The sequence below is a fragment of the Scyliorhinus torazame genome, chromosome 9, assembly GCF_047496885.1.
Source record: "Scyliorhinus torazame isolate Kashiwa2021f chromosome 9, sScyTor2.1, whole genome shotgun sequence".
In the NCBI taxonomy this organism is placed as follows: Eukaryota; Metazoa; Chordata; class Chondrichthyes; order Carcharhiniformes; family Scyliorhinidae; genus Scyliorhinus; species Scyliorhinus torazame.
In genome coordinates, this window is record NC_092715.1 from 147,560,191 (window position 1) to 147,576,906 (window position 16,716).

The 16,716-nt window shown below is 46.6% G+C and overlaps 1 protein-coding gene across 2 annotated transcripts in view; it reads left to right on the forward strand.

The window, feature by feature from the left end:
* pcsk5b (proprotein convertase subtilisin/kexin type 5b) overlaps positions 1-16,716 on the forward strand; it is a 602,404-nt gene that overhangs the window by 477,496 nt on the left and 108,192 nt on the right. For both annotated transcript variants that reach the window (XM_072516608.1, XM_072516609.1), the window contains exon 24: positions 7,692-7,760. In XM_072516608.1, the coding sequence (XP_072372709.1) occupies positions 7,692-7,760 (69 nt within the window). The remainder of the gene's footprint in view (positions 1-7,691; positions 7,761-16,716) is intronic.

Sequence of the window (16,716 nt, forward strand, 5' to 3'; positions counted from 1 at the left end):
TCCATAAACTTGAGTTCAAACAAAACTCCTAACTTGATTCAAGTCCTGTTCATACCTGTGCATGCTGTCCCACAATGCCTCTATTTAAAGTTTTTTATCACCATGTTCAAATCCCTCCATGGCCAAACTCCTCCTATCTCGATTACCCCCTCCAGCCTAACAACTTTCTGAGTTAGAATGTCTCCAATTCTAGTCTATTATGCTTTCTGGATTTAATTTGCTTCACTATTGTCAGACGTGCCTTCGGTGTCTAGATTCAAAGGTCTGAAATTTCCTTCCTAAACATCTCCACTTCTCTTTCCTTCAAGACACACCTTTTTGATAGAGCTTTTGGTCAATTTTCCTACTGTCTCCTTCTTTGACTTGCTGTCACTTTTATGTCTTATTATATTTCTGTGAAATGCTTTAGGGTGGCTTGATCACGAAGGAATCCACACCGAGTAGTTGAAAAAACGTAGTTTATTTACAATAATTATTGTATACATCCCACGGTAGATCCCAATTGGGTCTGCCTTGCCGGTGCCTAACTGGCCGTCTTTATATGCCATACAACTATAAATTGTTTAATAATAATAATCTTTATTAGTATCACAAGTAGGCTTACATTAACACTGCAATGAAGTAGCTGTGAAAATCCCCTAGTCGTTACACTCCGGCGCCTGTTTGGGTACACAGAGGGAGAATTCAGAATGTCCAATTCACCTAACAAGCATGTCTTTCAGGACTTGTGGGAGGAAACAGGAGCACCCAGAGGAAACCCACGCAGACACGGGGAGAACGTGCAGATCCCACACAGACAGTTACACAAGCCGGGAATCGAACCTGGGACCCTGGCGCTATGAAGCAACAATGCTAACCACTGTGCTACCATGCCGAGGTCCTCCATCCCCTTAACAGGGGAGCTTGTATTCTGCAAGGTTCACGGGGAAGTTAATTGATCCCACCCGTGACATACCTGTGGGTTATAACAGTGGCTTATTGTGTTAAAGGTGCTGATTATACTGTTTTGTCTAAATTATTTTCTCAAGGCAATTTAAGAGGGATCACCTTATAAAGGAAAACTCAATTTCAAACCAATCTTCAAAAAATAAACAGGAAACATGGAAAAAGCACAATAGGTTATTTTGCATATGAAAAAGAAGCTAGGTTAATTTTATAGATCTTTCAAAACTCCATTGGACTGAAGAAGACCTTCTGTTAGAATTAAAAAGAATTAGACCATAATAGAAGTAAAAGTTAAGTTCTTTGGTTCAGGTGGACACAGCCAAATGTCAGTCATAAATTTCCATCGAGTGGTGATCAGAGTTGTGTTGTCACTTATCTGCTCCTGGTTTTTAGCTTAAATTCCAGCCTCTTCTTTCTTGCCTGACCTTCCCCGACTCTGGCCAAGCAAAAACAGTCTGGTGTAGCGGGTTGTCGAGGCCTTGTATTGAGGGCTGAAGAGTCAGAGGTAAAGAAGACATGCCCTATTTATATGGTACTAGTTCTGAGGAAGGTAGATGGGGTGGTGGGGTGGGGTATGTCCTGTAGGGGGTTTGCGGTGGTATTTGGGGTGGTGGGGGGAGCCCCATGGGGGGGGGCCAGGGGCATCGGCAGGGTTCTGGAGGGGTGGGTGGGGTACATGGAAGGATGTCCCATGGGGTTGCGGATTGATCAGCACTATAGGTGTCCAGGAGCTAGAAGTGATTTTAATCCTTCAGACATTTCCTGGGTCATTTTTCTGGTAAGACAATTGGAACCATCTGAAGTTTTGATTTGTATTTATTTTTAGAAGCTCCAATTGCAGGGAAATTGCCCAATGGATGTTTGCACTTCCCGGGCAGTTGCCATAAAATCATTACCTGGGAATCTTTTGGGGGTGGGGTTCCACAGTACATCTTTGAGAATCATCAGTTCAGAAGTTACAGACCATCATTTCTCCCCTGGGACACCAAATCAATTATTGTAGTGCAACCTCATGCAGTAAGAGCTGATTTGTTTGGCCCAGGGATCTTCCTGGGCTCTTACCTGACACATTTGCTTTGCTCTGCGTCGTCCACTGGAGGTGGGAATTCTTGATCATGATTCCATCATCACACCCTCCTCAGGTAACATAGAATCCTCTGCTCAATCCATCTACAGCCTCGTCTACAACTGCCTTCTCCTCCCCAAGTCCTCAAACATATCATTGCCACCCACCTGTTACATCATTAATTCTTCTATTAATCCAGTTTCCATCCCAGCCACAGTCTCAAGATATTGCTTGTCCAAGTAAGCAACTTGACTGATTGTAATGTACAATTCCTTAACTGAATTAACATCTTGCATGAGCAAATTCTTTCTTCAACTTAATATTGGGCATGAGCAATCCTGTTTGGCTGTAATCTGTAACTCCACACCCAAGCATCCGACTCACTCCTTTCTTTGGCAGCTTCTTCAGAATTAAATTAAAGGAGCATAAAGGATTGCAATGCCTTCAGGCATTTTGGCCCTGCACTCCGGAATACTTTCCCTAAAGCCCTCTGCTTTGCTGTTTCTCTAGCGCTTCATCTTGCTTAACCTTGAGTCAAGCTTCAAATTCAGATCCTTACCAACATCACCTATTTCCACCTCTGCGACATCGGCCACCTCCACCTCACTGCCGCTGCATCATTTATCTGTGCCTTTTGTCACCTTCAGACTGAGTCCAATACTGTCTCAGATAGTTTGTAACTTTATGCCCTTCATTGGTCAGGCTTAGTGTACCGTGCACATGCAGTTCCATGGGAAGATATTTGTTCATGCAGCTCACACAGGTGTGAGGCCTGTGGTGCTGCTGGTCCCCAGAGAATCAAGAATAAGTTTGCAAAGTGTTGTCAGAAGTGGTGGAACACCAGCTAATTTCTTCCCCCACGGCTTCCATACCATGAAAAGGACATGGCAGCAGTGGGGAATGCACAAAAATGGTAACAAAGATGTCATCAGAACTGAGAGATCATCTGCGGGATTCTCCTTCGACGGGATCCTCTGCTTTGCTGGCAGCGCACCCACAACCGCAGGTCTCCCGACAGCGTGGTGTGGTCACAAGGGGAAATCCGATTGACTGGCTGCGGGAAGGGAGAGTCCCGCTGATGGTGGGCTGTGCTGGAAAACAGGGCTGGTGGTGCGGAGAATCCCATCCATAGTTATTGGGAAAGAATGAAAAGGTTGGGACATTTTCCTTTGGAAATGAGAAAATTTAGTGATAGACTGGTAGATGTCTATTAAATTATGAATGTTTGAACAGGGTAGATGTGGACAGAACATTTCCAATTTTGGGAAAATTTTAATTCAGGGATCATGAATAGTCACACATAAACCAAAGAGGAAATAAGAAATGTTTTTAATTCGTGAGTGATTAGAATGTGGCACTTGCCAGCACAAAATGTGGTCTAGGCAAATAACTTAGGTGCATTCAGAAGAAAACCAGATGAGTACAAGGAAAATAAGGGAATAGAAATATATGTTGAAAGGTTGAGATGAGGTCGATAGAATAAGGGGATGGGTGAAGAGGGAACGGTCATGTGGAATATGAGAACCACAGCACAGACTAGTTGGGTTGAATGGTCTGTTTCTCTACTATATTCTCTATACAATTTACAAATTGCAACTCATCCGAAGCCCTGCTTAATTCCACACTTGCACATTGGCAGCAAAATGAAAGCATCATCAAGGAACTAGCAGTTAGCAGTGCATTAGTGAAGGAGAAAATATCTGGAAATTGCAATAAGGAAAGGGCACAAGCAAAGAAGAGGGACAGGTGTCTCAGGTGAAAGGGAAAGAGAAAGTTGAAATACATTTTAGATATATGAAATATAAACAAAGTGCTAGAAATCCTCTGCTAGTCTGGTAGCATCTATGGAGAGAGAAACAGTTAATGTTTTGAGTCTAATATAAACCTCCTTTGGAAGTATGGTTAGGTTGGTCCCTTAAATGTGAATAAACATTGTTGTTTTTTATTTTCTCTGAAAATCAATTGCTGATGTTAACCAGAATCAAAGTGTAATCTGCCACAGTGCTGGCTGGGCAAGGACGGCGGGGTGGGGTGTGGGGGGGGGGGGGGGGGGGGGGGCTTCCTTGCTGTTGGGCCCTCTGTGTCCATTGAGGCCTCCCCAAGGTACTCCTCCTACATTATCCCCTCCCCCTCCCCCACTGCGATACTCACCCCGCCTCCACGCCCCCAGTCCACCAGCCTGGCTCTGGTGAAACCTACCTTAAAATCCAGCTCCCTTGCAGCATTCCTTCTTCAGGATTGGCTGTACAACCTGTGGTGGCCACGTGTTCATGTGACAGTGCTAGGAGCACTGAGCGGCCGGCCATTTGATTGTCCAGCAACTCCCTGATGAAGGCACAAGGCATGTGCACCCACAAATAACCCAATGGCCATAATAATGTGCGGGGCAAGCTTGTCAAGCTGGAGTGGGCTCGCCACTGACTTTCACAGGGCACAGTGGTTAACGCTGCTGCTTCACCACCAGGGACCAGGTTTCAATTCTGACCTTGGGTGACTGTCTGTGTGGAGTGTGCACATTCTCCCCGTGTCTGCTTGCATTTCCTCCGGATGCTCCGGTTTCCTCCCACAGTCCAAAGATATGTAGGTTAGGTGGATTGGCCATGCTAAATTGCCCCGTAATGTCTGAAAATGTGTAGGTTAGGTTAAAGAGTTATTGGGATTGGGCGGGGGTGTGGACTTGGGTGGAGTGCTCTTTCAGAAGATTGGTGCAGATTGATGGGCCGAATGGCCTCCTGTACTGTAGGGATTTTGCGATTTTATGAACGCTGGGTGGGGGTGGTGGGGGTTGGGGTGATGGTGCGGATACATTTTAAAATCCAACCCCATATCTCCTATGAATTGATGCAAAGTCTCATGTGCAATTTATTCATGGTTAGCCTTACCCTGAGTAGTTTCTATGTTTTGAATCTATTTTCATTGATTACCAGATAGATATTGATGAGTAATGCTTGAGGATCCTATACAGTCAAGTAAAAAAAAATGGTCAGATTTTGCAATAAGAGGCTATTAACGCTCATGGTTATAATAGGGTAAATCAGACAACAACCGCTGGCTCCTGCACATTAATACTTAAGTCAGGAATTCTGAAGTTCCCCTCAGAGACATCCTGCTCTTCACAGGATGTGCTGGAACAGTACTCACTGAGAGACTCAGCACTGAAATTAATACAATGAGAAGAACCTGGGGCATGTTCCAATACTTCTGCAGTAAAAAGGGTAGAAAAAGATAGGATTGGTTCAGGCAGATGAGAGTTTGTAACAGCATAATAAGTGCTAATTGATAAATGATAAACCAAACAAAACAACATCTGGCCCTGGAAAATTAGTTTATTTCAGATGATTCCTTCGGAGGGGAATAATATTGGAGATTTTTTAAAAACCTTTGAAGATTTGTTTTACTTTTTCTTATCATCTGCTTCTCTCTCTGTTAATCCAGTCTATATTCTTCAATCTTTATTTTGCTTTCTGCACATCTATTAAATATAATTTAGATTGGCTGCTTTCTACATCCTGGTTTAAACCCTTGGTAGCTAAGTGAGAATTTATCAAACTATTTGAAGATCCATGTGGGGCACGATTTAACGGAAATGAAACAAAGTCCCATGGCGAGTGCGTTTAGCTGGGTGTTTCCCGGTGCTGGCAGCAGCAAGAACGACCCCGCTATTAAACAGGACTCTGCTTCATTCTGGGTCTCGGCAAGGAATACCCCGCAGAGGCCGCACTTAGTCCCATTTTTAAATAGAGCCCCGATCTCTAGAACCCCCCCCCCCCCCCCCCCCACCGCGGATTCAACACCCCAACTCACCAATAATGGGGTCACCTAATAAGTGCAATGCACCCCTGGGCCCGATCTCTGGAACAGGAATGGTGCCACCTGGGAACCTTGGCAGTGCCAGCCTGGCATCCTGGCAGTGTCCCTGCCAGCCTGGCAGTGCCACCTGGGTTCCCTGGTACTGCCAGGGTGGCACCGAGATGGCACAGCCAAGATGGCTAGATGGCACTGCCAGGGTGCTAGGCTGGCAGTGTCATGGTAAGCAGGTGGTATCACCCCCCCCCCCCCCCGAAGAGACCCCCCCCCCCAACCCCCCCCCCCCCCCCCCCCCCCCCCACCCCACAAAGGGCCAGTATGCCTGGACCATGTTTGTGGAAACCAGTACTAAACATGCAGCTTGGGGTCTCCGAGGTGAACCCGTTGGGTCTCAGGCACTAGCTGGATCAGCCATGGACAAATTCAAGTGAGACTAATTGCTCACTCGAATATACAAATCTGGGTCCCAATCTCAATGGCCAGGATCCAGATTGCTATGCCTCGCGAGATCTCATCAGATTTCACGAGGCGTGACGAGGCCGGTAAATCGTGTGAGAGGCCTCTCGTGAGACTTGCCAGCTTTGTCGTGTCCCGAGTCGGGAGCAGCGAGGTCGATAGATCACGCCTGGTGTTTCTTACACTGATCACAGACACCATAAATCCCCTGTAGAGGGCACTGCACTCGATCAGATGCTCAATTAGAGCAAGTGTCCATTCTGAAGTCACAAAAACCTTGTAGGCAGTCATCAGAGAGGTTAGAGATCAGTGTTGTTTGTAAGACAAAACCTTATACACTTGATAATTTACTTGACTGTTCAGTCATGGGAATTGCAAGAAAAAATGAGATAACGCTCAAATTACTCGAATTTAACACTAACACTAAACCTTCACTAAATTTGAACAATGCAATATACCCTGTGTTAAATAATTTTCACAAATCTCAACCACAAAGTTCGATTAAGATATGATTAAGTCAGTTCAAAAATATTCCTGCTTCTTACATGTCCCTTTTTTGCTCACCACAAAATCCACACAATTAGGTTAAATGGGGACAGGGCGGGATGAATTTAATATCCTTGTACCAGGTCATACTGATCTCCCTCTCTTGTTCTCTGTGCCATTGGCAAAATTTGAAGATCCTCTGTTTTATGAGACTGTGTAAGATGATCATGATCTGTATTAAAACTCTATTCCATCAACATAATATAATTCTAACCATGTGTGAAACTATTACTGTCAGAAGCACTGAATTATTAATTATGTTGATGCACTATATAACAAAACTGAACTATATTAATTAATAATATTTCAACAGACACATCTCACTTTTTATTATAATTTCAGTTTGCATTGTCAGTAATTAAATTAATTCTATTGGTGAGGGTTGCCACTTGTCCAATTTTTGACTGGTTTCTGAAAATTTAGAAAAACATGAACCAGACATGTTGGCTTTGTTTCGAAAATAATACTTGCTTTTTAAATCCACTTAACGCTGTTTCATGAAGTGAACTAATTCATTGCTAATTATTTTCCAATTAATTTAATCAGTTAAGAAAACCAGAATTGAAGTCATAAATACATTTCTTGATTCAGCCCTATCCTGCCTACTTTGAATCTAATCTCACTTTGTTCCTCAACCCTGTCCTGCCTATATCCCAATCTCAGTCTCCACTTCAGCCCACTTGTGCCTAGGTTCAGATTTAGAATGGAAAATTAATAGATTTGATGCATACAGAACTGTACAGTCAATCTGAAGGTAATACAGAAAGAGGAACAATTTATCAGAATCATTAAAAAACAACAAAGTATAATTTGTGTTGCAAAGTACACCTCTCACTTACATTATCAATAAACCTGTATTTACAATCCACAGGTGAAATTGCAGATCCTGACTATGAAGACTGCATACAGTGTGGAGAAGGATGTGAGAAATGCATATTAGGTGAGCTGTTACATAGAATTACATGGAAACTACAACATGGCAACAAGCCATTTGGCTCAGCTAGTCCAACTGATATTTATCCTCCCTGTGAGCACTAGTCCTAATCCTATAGACCTGTGCAATTTTCATATCCATCCAATCTAATTCATCTATTAGATTTCAATGTGTCTGACTCATAACTGAAAACTCTGTTGGTATAAAAATAATCTATTTCTGAGTGGAGTCTTCTCATTTTAAGCAGATGATTAATATGTGATGAATATTTAAACACACTAAATTTTATAAGTCAGAACTTGCATCCATTTTTTGTTATGGAAACCAAATGTGTCGAATTTATGTATAATATTGCAATTGAGTGCCACGTGCATCTAGCCTGTACAGCTCAGTCTCACGTTGGGCAGCGCGATTTGTCTTGTGGTGAATAACACACTGACCACAAGATTCGGATTAAACTAAAGAAGCTTATAAGAATCAGGAATTTAAAATTGATGCATAGTGTGTTCAGCCCAAGTAGAGTAAAATCATTAAAAATATACTTTTAGAATCCAGTAGACACATGGAAAAAGACACGTATGCCACCCTTAGACTAATTACGTTGCCTCGAACATACCAAATAATCCAAATTTAAAAGATCCTTGGTTGACAGAACATAAATCCCTTTGAATTATCTAACTACAGTTGTAGCTGTAACCAAAGAGGCCATGTACAAGATAACAGAATAGAACCAATTTGGTAACTTTCTGTCCAACCATATAATTTCTTGACACATGAGAGATTAATAGAATAGAGACATTTTTAATAGCAACTTTCTGTCTAACTATATATTTAAGACATTTGGCACACAGATAAATAGAATAGAGACATTCTCAACAGTAACTTTCTATTAAACTGTATATTTAAATACTCTTGATACCTGAGAGATAACTGAATAAAGTCACTCTTTGAATGACCTGCTGATTGGACATGTGTTAAAACGTTTGACACTCAAATTAGTATTAAAAGAAACATAAATCGGCTTTTAAAGACAGATTGTCAATACAATTAAATAAAACTACAAAATTGTAAGGGAACTACGCATTATATAGATAAGAGACACATTGGGCTGTTACCAGAAATAGGAAGAAAAATATATTAAAAGAGATAGATTCAACAGTTATCAGTCAATCTTCCCTGCAAGGGGATGAAGTCACTGTTCTGTTCAATTGCCTGGTTGGACAGACAAGTCCCGTGAGACAGTTGTGAGTATGAGCCTATTATCCCTTTAAGAAAAGTATTAGGTAGATATTTATAGATACTTATGGATTTAAATATATACTTCTCTTAAAGAAGATAACCTGTTAGCAGATAACAAAGGACTGTTAGCAGATGTATATTTTGAAGACTCTGTAACTTTGTTTTATACTCTGAAATGTTTATAATAAAACCCCACTAAAAATATAAACTGTATGTTTACATTGAGTAAGTTTAAAAATCCTAGACTCTATTTTAGGATGTCTTAATTGACAAGGATCCATGTTGAAAATGTAGATGATTTCGTTTTCAGTGATCTACTCAAAAAATCTCCCATTAGAGGATCGCTGAAACCTGTTTCATTGTTTATGGCCTGGAATAGTCATATCCCTCTAGTGAAAGCTGTTCTGTTCTTTACAGAAAAACTGTTAACACTCCTTTGGTGGCTTCGTCAGAAATAGATTAGTAAGACTAATCCTTCGGATCAGGGAAATCCTAAACTGCCCATAGTCTGGGACCAAAGGTATATCAGTAGAATAAATACCATTCAAATTATATTGAATAGAGGATGTTAAAGGAAAGAAAGATTTGTATTTATATTGTGCCTTTCATGACTTTAACTCTTTCCAAAAAATACTTCATCCGATTACAATATGAGGAAATGTGGCAGATTATTTGAAACGGCAAGCTCTCTCAAACAGCAATGTGATGGGTTTCATTTAAGTTCATTGTCAGTCCATAGCCACTTACCTGTGCTAAAATTCTAAAGTGCCTTTCTCGCCCGAACTTCCAGCCTCAGGCTTTTTAAAAAACAAAAATTTAAAGTACCCAATTAATTGGTTCCAATTGAGGGGCAATTTAGCTTGGCCAATCCACCTACCCTGCACATCTTTGGGTTGTGGGGGCGAAACCCATGCAAACATGGGGAGAATGTGCAAACTCTACACAGACAGTGACCGAGTGCCAGGATCGAACCTGGGAACTGAGGCAGCAATGTTAACAACTGCGGCATCGTGCTGCCCCTTTTCCTGCCTCAGGCCTGATGGAGAATCACACAGCGCAGCGGGTCCCTGTCTCCAGTGGCAAAGTGTAAACGAAGCGGAGTGATGGAGTAAACTTTAAATAAGGGGGGGGCGGATGTCAAGGTAAGTCAGACAACGGTGTGGTTGGTCATCACGGGTGGCACATCAGGTTGGGACGGGGGAGTGGTCAGGCGTGTGGAGCTTGGACATTGGGGAATGTGTCAGACATCGGGATGAAGTCCGACATCAGGGAATTCGGATATCAGGGGGATGGGGATCAGTTTGTGGAAGGGGAATTAAGGGTTGGGTTTGAGGGGGTTGAGGACCAAGTCGGGTTGGGGGTGGGTCAGTTCAGGATGGGTCAGGTGGAGGGGGGGGGCATAGGAATGGGGAATACTGGGGATGGGGGTGTGGTGGGGGTGTGTGCTTATTTGGAGGCAATGTTGGGAAGTTGTTGAGGGAGGGTCGGGATGTGGGAGTGGTGTCCTATGCAGGGTTTGATCTGGGTGTGGTGAAATGATTACTCTGAAGTTAGAAGTATTTTTATTTTTTCAGACTCTTTCAGAGTTACTGTTAGTGTGAGACTGGCCGAACCATCCAAAGTTATTGATTTAAATCACTTGGTGGGAAAGTTCCCAGCGCAACACAATTATCCAGTGGAAGTTAACGCTTCTGGAGAATCGCTGTGTAAACCCTCACCAGGGAACGTCCAAGGAGTTCCCAACACATCTTTGGTGTTCCCCAAATCTGACACTTGGGAGCCAGAAGGTTACAGTCAATACTTGGAACATACAGCCCCATAGCAGAAACTTGAGCACATAATCGAGGCTGACACTCCACTGTCATATTTTTAAATATATATATATTTATTAAAATTTTCAACGATTTTCAACAAAACACTCCAACCAGAAAAAAAAGAATAAAGCACAAAACAAGCAAAAATTATACATGAGATTTCCAACAAAATACAATAACCCCCATTTAACAAAGAAACACGCCAGTAAGGAAAACACCCCACTCTAGCCTAAACAAAACAGAAAAACCAAACGCCCCCCCCCCCCCCCCCCCCGCCGGGTTGCTGCTGCTGTTGACCTCCACCTAAAGTTCCGCGAGAATGTCTAGGAATGGTTGCCACCACCTGGCGAACCCCTGCACAGACCCTCGCAAGGCAAACTTTATCCTTTCCAGCTTAATGAACCCTGCCATATCGTTAATCCAAGCTTCCACGCTTGGGGGCTTTGCATCCCTCTACATTAGTAGGATCCTCCGTCGGGCTACCAGGGACGCAAAGGCCAGAACACCGGCCTCTTTCGGCTCCTGCACCCCCGGCTCGTCCGCTACCCCAAATAATGCTATCCCCCAGCTCGGCTTGACCCGGGTGTTCACCACTTTGGACATAGTCCTCGCAAAGCCCCTCCAGAACCTCTCCAGCGCCAGGCATGTCCAGAACATGTGGCCGTGATTTGCTGGCTCCCCGAGCACCTCACACACCTGTCCTCCACCCCAAAAAACCTACTCATCCTCGCCCCAGTCATATGCACCCTATGGACAACTTTGAAATGTATTAGGCTGAGCCTGGCGCAAGGGGAGGAAGAATTAACCCTACTCAGGGCATCAGCCCACAGATCTTCATCCAGCTCCTCCCCCAGCTCCTCCTCCCGCTTACCCTTTAACTCCTCCACCGAGGCCTCCTCCGCCTCCTGCAGTTCCTGATAGATCGCCGAGACCTTGCATTCTCCGACCCATACACCCAAAATCACCCTGTCCTGAATCCTTCGTGCTGGGAGCAGTGGAAATTCCCTCACATGCCGTCTCATAAACACTTGCATGTACTTAAAAGCATTCCCGGGGTTTAACCCAAATTTCTCTTCTAGCGCCCCTAGGGTCGCAAAAGTCCCATCGATGAATAGGTCCCCCATTCTTTTAATCCCAGCCCGCTGCCAGCTCAGAAACCCCCCATCCACCCTGCCCGGAACGAATGTGGTTCTCTCGTATCGGGACTCCACTGTAGTATTGAATGTGCGTGATACTGTCGGAAATGCAGGTTTGAAATGAGGCATCAAATGAGGCATGGAAACCTGTGTCAATAAATTGGTGCATTTACGGATGTAAGGATTTACTTAGTTCTGAAAACTCTAGATGGCAATTGGCTGCCATCTAGTGGCAAATTATCAGAAGTCATCATGAAATCATAGTAGGAAAATGAAAAAAACGGCAAACACTGAACATTTGAAACTAAAGAAAACAAAGAGCAGGAGATATACAGTCAGCACCTGTAAAGCGATATGAGTTACCATAACTTGCCTTTGTTAGGAAAACAAAGGTAGGTTTAAGGGCTTTATACTTGTATTAAGGTATAGTTATACTATAAGTTATACTATAAATAAGGTATAGTTTTAAGTGTGTTTAAATTAATGTTTCTGTGCCTGGAAGGGTAAAACCTATAGTTCAATTCATACTGGACATAGGTGTTTGTATGTGTTGGGGTTGGTTAAGTTCCAACCGTGTTTCTATTGTGATACGGCGCACAATAAAAGAGGGCCATGGCCTGAAGAATAAATAGACCAGCAGATGTGTGCAGGTGTTGCTTAGCTACTGGAGCACCTTTGAAGGTAAAAAAGCTTCAAAGTTTTAGATTTAGCTGGATATATTGCAGTTGGAGATAGGACATCGGGAAGTGTACATCTCTCAACAGATGATTGAAGATGATTGAAGTTGACTTCCGTTTGCGGCGATGCGGAGCTAAGCCGCACGATTCGGCAGCTCCCGCGATCACGGACTTTCGTGCTCTCTAGAAGAGCCCCAACGGGAATTTTTTGAAGACGTTCCGTGTGGGAAGGGGAGAGTGAGGTCCCCCTTCACTGTTTATGGATTGGACAAGAAGTGAAACGGCCAAAAAAGCGGCGTTGGAGCAACGGGAGAAGCGAGGGAAGAAAAACAAGATGGCGGCGGCCGGAGATAAAGTGGAAGGTGGGCCGGAGCTGCAAGAGTTCATTCAAGAGTTCATGTTTTGAGGAGCTGCGGAAAGAGATGCTGGCGCCTATGCTGTCGGCGATTGAAGGATTAGGGATGACCCAGAAGGCCCACGAGGTAAAGATCCAGGAGGTGCAGAAAAAAGTTAATGAGAACGAGGATGAGATCTTGGGCCTGGCGGTGAGGGTGGAGGCGCACGAGGCACTGCACAAAAGGTGGGTGGGAAGATTCGATGACCTGGAGAACAGGTCGAGGAGAAAGAATCTTCGGATCCTGGGTCTCCCTGAAGGAGTGGAGGGGGCCGATGCCGGGGCATATGCGAGCACGATGCTCGAGTCGATGATGGGCGCGGAGGCCCCTTCGAGGCCTTTGGAGCTGGATGGGGCACACCGGGTGCTGGCGAGGAGACCCGAGGCTAATGAGCCGCCAAGGGCGATTGTGGTGAGGTTTCACGGACAGAGAGAGGGTCTTGAAATGGGCCAAGAAAGAGCGGAGCAGCAGCTGGGAGAATGCGGAGATCCGAATATACCCGGACTGGAGTACGGAGGTAGCAAAGAAGTGAGCGGGTTTCAACCGGGCCAAGGCGGTGCTGCACCGGAAAGGAGTGAGATTCGGAATGCTGCAGCTAGCGCGATTGTGGGTCACATTCAAGGATCAACATCACTATTTTGAAATGCCTGAGGAGGCTTGGACCTTTATTCAAACTGAAAAGTTGGACTCAAACTGAGGGTTTGTGAGTGTGGGGGGGATGTTTGGTGTTTGTTGTACATAGGGTGTTAATCACGCGCAGGAAATGTTCCACGGGCTGGGGGGATGGATGGGGATGGGGATGGGGAAAGGGACCGGGTGAGAAGACCGTACGAGACGGTGGGCGCTGGTGCTGGAGGGAGAGGAGGCTCGGGGATGGGGGAAATGAGACAAGGCCGCGACAGGAGCTGCGCCAGAGGGGGCGGGGCAGGCTTAGGAAAGCGCGGGCTTTTTCCCGCACTAGGGAAGGATGGAGGGGGGGGGGATGGAGGAGCGCACACTGATTGGGAGATTCCCACACGGGGGGGGTCAACGGGGCGGCGAGGGAAGCCGGGGTCAGCAGGAGTCAGCTGACTTACGGGAGTGCTATGGAGGGAGCAAAAGAGCTAGACACGGGTCTTGGGGAGGGGGGGGGGGGGGCGGGAAACAGGGTTGCTGCTGCACTGGCCGAAGGGGAATGGGACACAGAAGAGGTGGTCGGGGCGGGGGTCTCCCGTCTGGGGGACTGGAGGGTGAGGTCGGCGCGGGCACACGGGACTGGCCTAGAGAAGGAGATGGCTAGTCGGCGGCGGCGGGGGGGGGGGGGGGGGGGAGGGAGGGAGGGAGGGAGGGAGGGAGGGAGGGAGGGAGGGAGGGAGGGAGGGAGGCCCCCCAATCCGGCTGATAACGTGGAATGCGAGGGGCCTGAATGGGCCGGTAAAGAGGGCCCGAGTGTTCGCGCACTTAAAGGGACTGAAGGCAGACGTGGGCATGCTGCAGGAGACACATTTGAAGGTGGCGGATCAGGTCAGGTTAAGAAAGGGATGGGTAGGACAGGTATTCCATTTGGGGCTGGATGCGAAGAGCTGGGTGGCAATATTGGTGGGGAAGCGGGTGTCGTTTGAGGCCAAGAATATCGTAGTGGACAATGGAGGTCGATACGTGATGGTGAGCGGTAAGTTGCAGGGGACATGGGTGGTATTTGTAAATGTATACGCCCCGAACTGGGATGATGCCGGATTCATGAAGCGCATGTTGGGGCGCATTCCGGACCTGAAGTGGGCGCTGGTATCCCGCTTGATAATGGGTGGGGATTTTAATACGGTGTTGGACCCAGCACTGGATCGCTCCAGATCTAGGACCGGAAAGAGGCCGGCTGCGGCCAAGGTACTTGGGGGGGTTTATGGATCAGATGGGGGGAGTGGACCCGTGGAGGTTTGCGAGGCCGCAGGCCAGGGAATTTTCTTTTTTCTCCCACGTGCATAAAGCCTATTCCCGGATAGATTTTTTTGTTCTGGGCAGGGCGCTGATACCGAAGGTGGAGGGAACGGAGTATTCGGCCATAGCCATTTCAGATCACGCCCCGCACTGGGTGGAACTGGAGTTGGGAGAGGAGAGGGACCAACACCCGTTGCGGCGTTGGATGTGGGACTGCTGGCAGATGAGGCAGTGTGTGGGAGGGTGAGGGGGTGTATTGAAAGGTACTTGGAGGCCAACGACAATGGGGAGGTGCAGGTGGGGGTGGTATGGGAGGCACTGAAGGCGGTGATCAGGGGAGAGCTAATCTCCATCAGGGCTCATAGGGAGAAGATAGAGGGCATGGAAAGGGAGAGGTTAGTGGGGGAGATTTTAAGAGTGGACAGGAGATACGCAGAGGCCCCTGAAGAGGGACTACTTAGGGAACGGCGACGTCTCCAGACGGAGTTTGACCTGTTGACCACAGGGAAGGCAGAGGCACAGTGGAGGAAAGTGCAGGGGGCGACGTATGGGGAGAATGCGAGTCGGATGCTGGCACACCAGCTCCGTAAGAGGATGGCAGTGAGGGAAATAGGTGGAGTCAAGGATGGAAGGGGAGCTACGGTGCGGAGTGCGACGAAAGTAAATGAGGCCTTCTATGAGGAGCTGTACAGATCCCAGCCGCCAGCGGGGGAAGAGGGGATGCGATGATTCTTGGACCAACTGAGGTTCCCGAGGGTGGAGGAGCAGGAGGTGGCTGGTTTGGGGGCACCAATTGGGTTGGAGGAGCTGACCAAAGGTCTGGGGAGTATGCAGACAGGGAAGGCCCCGGGACCGGACGGGTTCCCGGTTGAGTTCTATAGGACGTATGTAGACCTGTTGGCCCCGTTGCTAGTGAGGACTTTTAATGAGGCAAGGGAGGGAGGGACCCTGCCCCCGACAATGTTGGAGGCGACGATCTCTTTGATCCTGAAGCGGGACAAGGACCCACTGCAATGTGGGTCGTACAGGCCGATCTCGCTCCTCAACGTGGATGCGAAGTTGCTGGCAAAAGTGCTTGCTACGAGGATTGAGGACTGTGTCCCGGGGGTGATTCACAAGGACCAGGCGGGATTTGTAAAGGGTAGGCAGCTAAACACCAATGTGCGGCGGCTCTTAAACGTGATAATGATGCCATCGGTGGAGATAGTGGCGGCTATGGACGCGGAGAAGGCATTTGACCAAGTAGAGTGGGAGTACCTCTGGGAAATGCTGCGTAGGTTTGGGTTCGGGGGAGGGTTTATTAGTTGGGTTAAGCTCCTATACAGAGCCCCGGTGGCGAGTGTGGTTACGAATCAGCGGAGGTCGGAGTATTTTCGGCTGTATCATGGGACGAGGCAGGGGTGCCCCCTGTCCCCCCTGTTGTTTGCATTAGCAATTGAACCCTTGGCCATGCCATTAAGGGAGTCTAGGAAATGGAGGGGGGTGGTCCGAGGGGGAGAGGAGCATCGAGTGTCGCTTTTTGCAGACGACCTGTTGCTGTATGTGCCGGATCCAGTGGAGGGGGATGGTGGAGGTCATGCAGACTCTAAGGGAGTTTGGGGATTTTTCGGGCTATAAGCTTAATGTAGGGAAGAGTGAGCTTTTTGTAGTACAGTCAGGAGACCAGGAAAGGGGGATGGACGATCTACCGCTGAGGAGGGCGGAAAGGAGCTTTCGGTACCTTAGGTATCCAAATAGCTAGGAGTTGGGGGGCCCTACATAAACTTAATCTGACGAGGCTGGTGGAG